A 7334-nucleotide genomic window follows, 5' to 3' on the forward strand; every position below is an offset into this window, starting at 1 on the left:
GTGTATAATTTCGAAGTTGTTTTTCGATTATACAATTTGGTGAACATTGAACCCATTCTCTTAGTTTGAGTACCTAATGTGGATCTGAATACATTGTTCTTTGTAATTAAATTTAACTTTGTTGTTATTGTTGTAGTGATTATTTTTGCTGTGGAAGATAATTTTGTTGATGATGTTGGCGCTGATGATGAGGACGTTATTTTTTTCATGTTTGATGATGTTCGCCACCTTTTGGTATCCGATGTGGGAGAAAATGTAAATCTCTGTAGCAATGAAGTTGTTTTCTTTTTCAGTGTTATACAGTCGTCTTTTGGTGAGTTTAACCACACGCATACTTTATATTTTGAGGAAAAGACTGTATTTCCCGGACAAGTCATTTTCCAGGATCTACTCCCGAAACAAATATGGAATGCCTTGCAATCATTTGGATCCCGGATGTAGAGTTGAGTAAATGAAAATTTCGGACAGTAAGACATGTAAATTGATTTTTGAGGTTTCCGAGCATTGCACTCATTTACAAAGAAAAACAGAGATAAACCAAGAAAGACTACTGAATATTGCACAAGTCGTATCATACTCAAAACGTACATGATTTTTGGTTACTGGAACTGATTAAATAGAATTTAAGAGAATGTTATTAACATTAATTTATCACAGCTGTGATTGAGACGATATATTTGAAGGTTAATCCGAAGACCTTCTTAGAAAATACTTTTGAATATATATAGAGTCAAGTGGTTTGTTTTTAGATTTCATTCAAAGATAGATATTTCAAAGTTTTCTTATTTTTGTAAAGATAGTGTTTTCTTTTGTAATTATTATTATCATTATTATTATCATAAAAGTCCACAGCCATAAAAACAAAAAGCTATTTCATAGTCACACTATGAATTATTTCGATACTTGAAACCGACAAGGTTCATACAGAAGAAAGAAACGTGCTTTCTCTGTTTTGTTTGCAAGATGTGAATGAAAGAAAAAGCAAACAGGGAAAAGGACGTCACAAAAATAATCTCTTTTTCATTGTTCCTTCTTTCTATTGCCTAGAGTTTCTGTTTAGTCTCCAGCGTCAGAGATAAATAAAGAATATGATCAGGAGAGGCATTCACTCACTCCTGTTTATCTGGCTGCCGATGCAGCTATGGTCAATAGTCTAGCGTTGCTTGCTTTCTGGGCTCACTCGAATAACAAGACGTGTTGACTCACGGATTAAAATCTTTTCTCTCAGAAATACTCGCGTCGACATTGAATATATTTCACTTGGGACTCTCCTAACTAGAGAATAGATGTTGTGAAAACTCAACCTCACCCCTGCGTTCGGTTTTCTTTAATCTGTTCTAATCTGTTTAACTAAGGCACATAGCTCTTCTCCTTTGCCTCTCACATTACAATTGTATATGAAGAGTATGTGAAAATTCAGCTTGTGTTAAAAGTAAATGTCAATGAAGAGAGAGAGAAAGAGAGAGGAGAATATGATAGAGAGAGAGAGAGAGAAAAGGAGAGGAGAATATGAAAGAGAGAGAATGAAAGTGTGAGAGGAGAAAGAAAAGGAGAGGGAAAGAAAGGAGGGAGGGTGAGAAAGACAATAGCTTTCTTGAAAAGCATTTATTTTCTAGTTGAATAGAGGTGTTTGAAGAAGAGATATTAAAGCGGATGTTTTTAAATGTTTTCTTTAACATTTTAACATACGCATACACACAAGCGTATAAAAACATTTTGTCTTTGTTTTCGTTTTTTTCCTATGTTATTTGAAATACCAGAGAAAATATCTTTATCGTAGTTTCTTTATGGTTTTTGTAACTCAATTCTTACTAAAAAAAAACTTATTTCGATTCTTCTACACAACTTTTTTCTCAGACATTAAAAACTTCCCATGGTCCGATCGATCAGTTCAGTTTAATGAAGATCGATTGAAGCAGATCATCCACGGATTCGCTCTAATCCACTAGAGATTTTGGCTTAACAGATGGGAATTTTCTCAAGAGAGCGTGACCCGGCAGTCGATGCGGAAGGCCTAAAAACTCGTTGTTTGAGTGCCACACACTGAACTGAAAAGACAAACTCCAGCGCTTCTCTACTGCTGCCAGTTTACTAGCAAGACACAATGCAACACATGGAACACAAACAGAGATTTCTTTACCTACATCTTCACCAGTTATGAAAAGTGGTGCTCTCGTATGACTATGAAGCAGAGGAAAGAATGACTGAGTCGTGAGGAAAGCAACACATACAGTCACAAGAGAATTGTAAACACAAAAGAAAATAATTTGCGTTTGGTGTGATTGGCAAGGGGTAATCGACTAGGAAATACTTGCAAGCAGCAAGGACAATATGGAGCTTCATTATTCAGCAAACTCTACAGCTCATTGAGGCAACCCAAATGAAAGAACGAAGACGCGTTGCACACACGTTCAGAAATAAGTGCATACATACATGCCTGCGTAGTGTATAAATATGGGCATACATACGCACATACATACTTAAGTATAGATGTATCATAAGTATAACGGATGTAAGTAGAATGCACGTGCATACGCAAGTAAAAACGTAAATACATACGTACACGCACACACACACACACACACACACACACACACACACACACACACACATACACACACACACGCACACACACACACACACAAATACAGAGACAAACTTTCCAGTTCAAATATGCTTGAAACATATTCGAACCCGCAAGAAAGCAATCTACAGTAGTTTGTTATGGAGAAATCTTCTCACTGTAGACAAATTGGCGTAAATACATCGAGTCAGCTCACAGCGGCACCTAATCAGAGTGTAGGTTGCATGAATTTCGGAGTGGTTATCTCCTCTTCTACCACAGACACAAGAAAGAGTTCGGATGTATCTCAAGCATATTTAAACTGGCAGCAAGTTTGTGTTCATATACGTCACTACTTAGTGACGTATATACCTAGCTACTTATGTACGTTGGTACACACAGATGTAGGTATGTACGCACATAAGTACGTAATAAGCAGGTGCATATGTACGTACATAGATACGTACATGCGTACTAAATTCAGATGTATATACGTACCTGCGTATGGGAGTACAAACTTATGTACATATAAAGTCCATGCTCGCAAGGACGTACATAAGTGTACATACATACAGAGCCAGTTCAAGGTACCGGCAACTCGGGCAGTCGCCCTGGGCGCCATGTGTTAGGGGGCGTCAAGGAGGGTGTAACAAAGACGAGGAAATTTCCACAACTTTCAGTTTGTACACGCCGAAGTTCAACTTGCCAGGCGCGCCAGAAACCCTAGGGCCGGCTCTGTGTGCATACATAAGTGCATGCATTCGTACATACATGTATATACATGGACATACGTATGTGGAGAAGTGTGTAATACATACATAAACCGGGACGTACGTACGTAGAAAAGGACGTAGAGACTTAGGTGCAAACTCAGGTACACGCGAACGTACATACGTACAGGAAGAGTTACATGTTGAAGTACATACAGAAGTACATACAGAAGTACATACAGTAGTTTTGTTGGCACTCTGTCGCTTATGACGTCGAGGGTTCCAGTCGATCCGATCAACAGAACAGCCTGCTCGTGAAATTAACGTGCAAGTGACTGAGCACTCCACAGACACGTGTACCCTTAACGTAGTTCTCGGGGATATTCAGCGTGACACAGTGTGACAAGGCTGACCCCTTTGAATTATAGGCACAACAGAAACAGGAAGAAAGAGTGAGAGAAAGTTGTGGTGAAAGAGTACAGCAGGGTTCGTCACCATCCCCTGCCGGAGCCTCGTGGAGCTTTTAGGTGTTTTCGCTCAATAAACACCCACAACGTCCGGTCTGGGAATCGAAACCGCGATCCTATGGCCACGAGTCTGCTGCCCTAACCACTGGGCCATTGCGCCTCCACACATACAGGAGTACGTACAAACATACGAGCGTGTATATACGTGCATAACTTCGTACGTAGATGGATAAGTAGATCGTGTCTGCATACGTATGTACATGCGAAAGTACATATGTAGGTACATATGTACATGCATACGTACGTTGAGAGGTAAGTACATGCGTACATACAGACATACTTACTTCCATACATACAGACATACGTACTTCCGTACATACAGACATACGTACTTCCGTACATACAGACATACACACATACATACACACATACATACATACGTACATGCATACATACATAAAAGCACATGTAATCACAGACTTACGTATACAACTACGTACACAATAAGGGCAAAACCACGTGTAGATGTACGTACACACGCAAGAATATACAGACGTGCATGCGTATATCATTGGATATGCAAATATGTATAAATATAAATGTATACTTACTAACGTACTACATACGGATATACCTATGTGCACAGAAACATACGTAGATGTATAGGTAGGTGTGTGCAGACGTTCATAAGGTGGCATGTACAGACATAGGTATAAATATGCGTGCATACACACGTAATTACGTACATACATACGTATATACAGTAATATATAAACTTGTTATTAGTTCAAATATGCTTGAGGCATATATGAATCCGTACGAGTTTAGATGACCCTGCAGAGCTTGGACGTCCCAGGACGGGCCTAGATGAGCCTGGACAGGATTGGAGGAGCATGGACGAAACTTTAGGACACTAGTAGAGATTCGACGGACTCGGTGGAGCCTGAATGAGCCTCGATGAGCTCTAATGTTCTTAGACGAGCTTATAGGTGCCTGGAGGATGATGGACGAGATGGGAGGAACTTGGAAGATTGTAGTCCTCGCTCGACGTGCCTGAGTCTATTTAGATGCACCAGGACGATTTCAGACGTGTCTGCACGTACCCGGACAAGTCTGGATTATCCTGGACAAGCCGGGACAAGACTTGAACCTGGAGAAGCCTCGACGAACTTGGCCGAACCTGGATTAATCTGCACGAGTCTAGATGAATCAGTTGAATCAGGAAGATTCCTGTCCCACTTGGACGTAACGGCCAAGATTAGAAGATCTTTGACAAACGTGCACATGCTTGGACAATCGTGAACGATTTCACACTGGCTTGGACTAATCAGACTCGATAAGAGTTTTCCTGGACGAGACTGGAGGAGTCTGGACAAGTCTACACGAATCTGGTGGAAGCTGGACGGGCTCGCAAGACCTTGTACAAGCCTGTACGAGCATGGATAAGCCCGGACAAGTCTGGAGAACAGGAAACTCGAACATTCTTGATCAGGTTCGTAAGAACTCAACCAAACACATCCAGGCTCGTCCAGGCTCGTCCAGGCTCGTCCAGGCTCGTCCAGACTCACCCGGGCTTATATATATACCTGTGCGAACACGCTATCTATAAGATAGCGTATTTTACATTGTATCAAATATTTGTGTAATATATATACATAAGTATACATATGGAATGCAGTAATTAAGAATGGAGCAGAAAAGTCTTCGCATCTGATATGGAGTAGCTGAAATAGTTGCAAACTCCATTGTCCAATAGTATTCACGGTCATCATGTTCTGAACCCAGTTTCATTGCAGCCTCTTTGTAACTATGGCTAATTACACCATTAATAGTCCTCATATCGTCAAATGATGTAGCTCCGGGAATATGATATAGTAAAGCTCTCAGGTAGAATCATTCTTGTTCCTTTGGTGAAACATAGTAGATACGCCCAATTGAGTGTGTATTATTTTTTTCTGAGATGCCACATTTTCTCACTATTATTTCCACATGTAAAATTCAGGGAAATAAGTATAGTGTAATGTACGTGCAAATGAGTTAGCTGGTGATTCCTGGTTAACTCGCATCCATTCAGTGAGAGTGGACCTGTCATATGTGTGGATATAATCATCGTTATTAATGTAAATGTATTGCTGTTGGGGTAAGTGAACTGTAAGCTGTTGAACTGCAGGATATGAACCATGTAATTTGAGCCTTAAGATCCTCCAGACTACCTCTGATGAGGATACATAGCGGCCATTGGTATGATTTTCAATTTCATCTTTGTGTGTTTGTAGTGCATTGGTTTGTCCACTAATATTGACTGCAAATGCAGCACGAAGTTTTGTCAGTGAACAGGTCGCAGTTTCAGAGCAACGAAGATATTTTGACACAAATTAAATTTAAATGTTGAAGTGAATCTAACGTTGTTTTTTTTGTGTGTGTTCTTAAATGGCTAACAAACATCTTCCACGTTGCAAATGTCTTTGAAAATTAAATGCTGAAGTGAATCTAACGGTTTCCTTTTTTTTTTGTTTTCCTTGAATGGCCAAGAAATGTCTTCGAAGCTGCAATTGCTATATATATATATATATATATATATATATATATATATATATATATATATATATATATATGTATATATATATGTATGTATAACGTCCTGTACCCAGATATGCATCTATATATACATGTAGATGTAGGTATGTACATATATGTACGTATATATGCATATACTCATATATTATTTGTATTATATATATATATATATATATATATATATATATATATATATATATATATATGTACACATATAATGTAAAGAAACCACAAAAAAACCCTTGTGAAAAATAGCAATCCAGGGTTTCGTGGATGAAATACATATCAGATCAACTTAAAAAAAAACAACCCTTGTCTTATGTATATCAAAAAAATTGGGGCTAATGTAGAATCGCACCTCTCCTTGAAAAATGCATTTTTTGGAAATTTTTTCCCCGGATTCCTACGTTTTAGACGTCGGAGATTACGAATATGCTAAAAAAAAAAAAGAAAAAAAAAAATCACCTCTTCAAATTTCGCCCGCCCTGCCCCTCCCCATTTAAACTGTTGAATTTTTTCCGGAATTTTTTTTTTAAACCACTTTTCTAAATTTAAAATCCCCACCTCAACCTCTCCTTCCCCCAAATTCTAAATTTTTCAAATTTCACCCCGCCTCTCCGGCGGACCTGGAGCAGTTACCCCACCCACCAAAAAAAAAAAAAGATTCTGAATATGCAAGAAGCCACGTTTTCAAAATCTAAATTCAATAAGCATATAAATATATGTATATATATGAGTAAACGGATTGGGATAGATGGATAGATAGATATGAATAAACGGATAGGGCTAAATCGATAAACAGGCAAATAAATAAATAAATAAATGGATGATAAAGTTCAAAATTTAAAATTGGGGGAGGGGGTCGAAATTACTTTATAACAGTAATTATTAAACATGTTAATGTTTGTTTCTCATAAAATGGTATATATTTAATTTACATTTAATTATTATTTACGATTATTTAAGGCAAACACAAGTAAAACGCAAATTCTTTTCACTTTGATGTGTTTGTCTATA

General features: G+C 38.1%; 1 protein-coding gene across 1 annotated transcript in view; it reads right to left on the reverse strand.

Annotated features, from left to right (window-relative positions):
• LOC106877943 (uncharacterized) overlaps positions 1-1399 on the reverse strand; it is an 80549-nt gene extending 79150 nt beyond the window's left edge. The window contains exon 1 of the mRNA XM_014927023.3: positions 1-1399. This exon is cut by the window's left edge and continues 200 nt beyond it. Within this exon, the coding sequence (XP_014782509.1) occupies positions 1-590 (590 nt within the window). The 5' untranslated portion in view covers positions 591-1399.
• Positions 1400-7334: the final 5935 nt, after the last annotated feature.

The sequence above is a fragment of the Octopus bimaculoides genome, chromosome 2 (assembly GCF_046866305.1).
Source record: "Octopus bimaculoides isolate indiv1 chromosome 2, ASM4686630v1, whole genome shotgun sequence".
NCBI classification, from domain to species: Eukaryota; Metazoa; Mollusca; class Cephalopoda; order Octopoda; family Octopodidae; genus Octopus; species Octopus bimaculoides.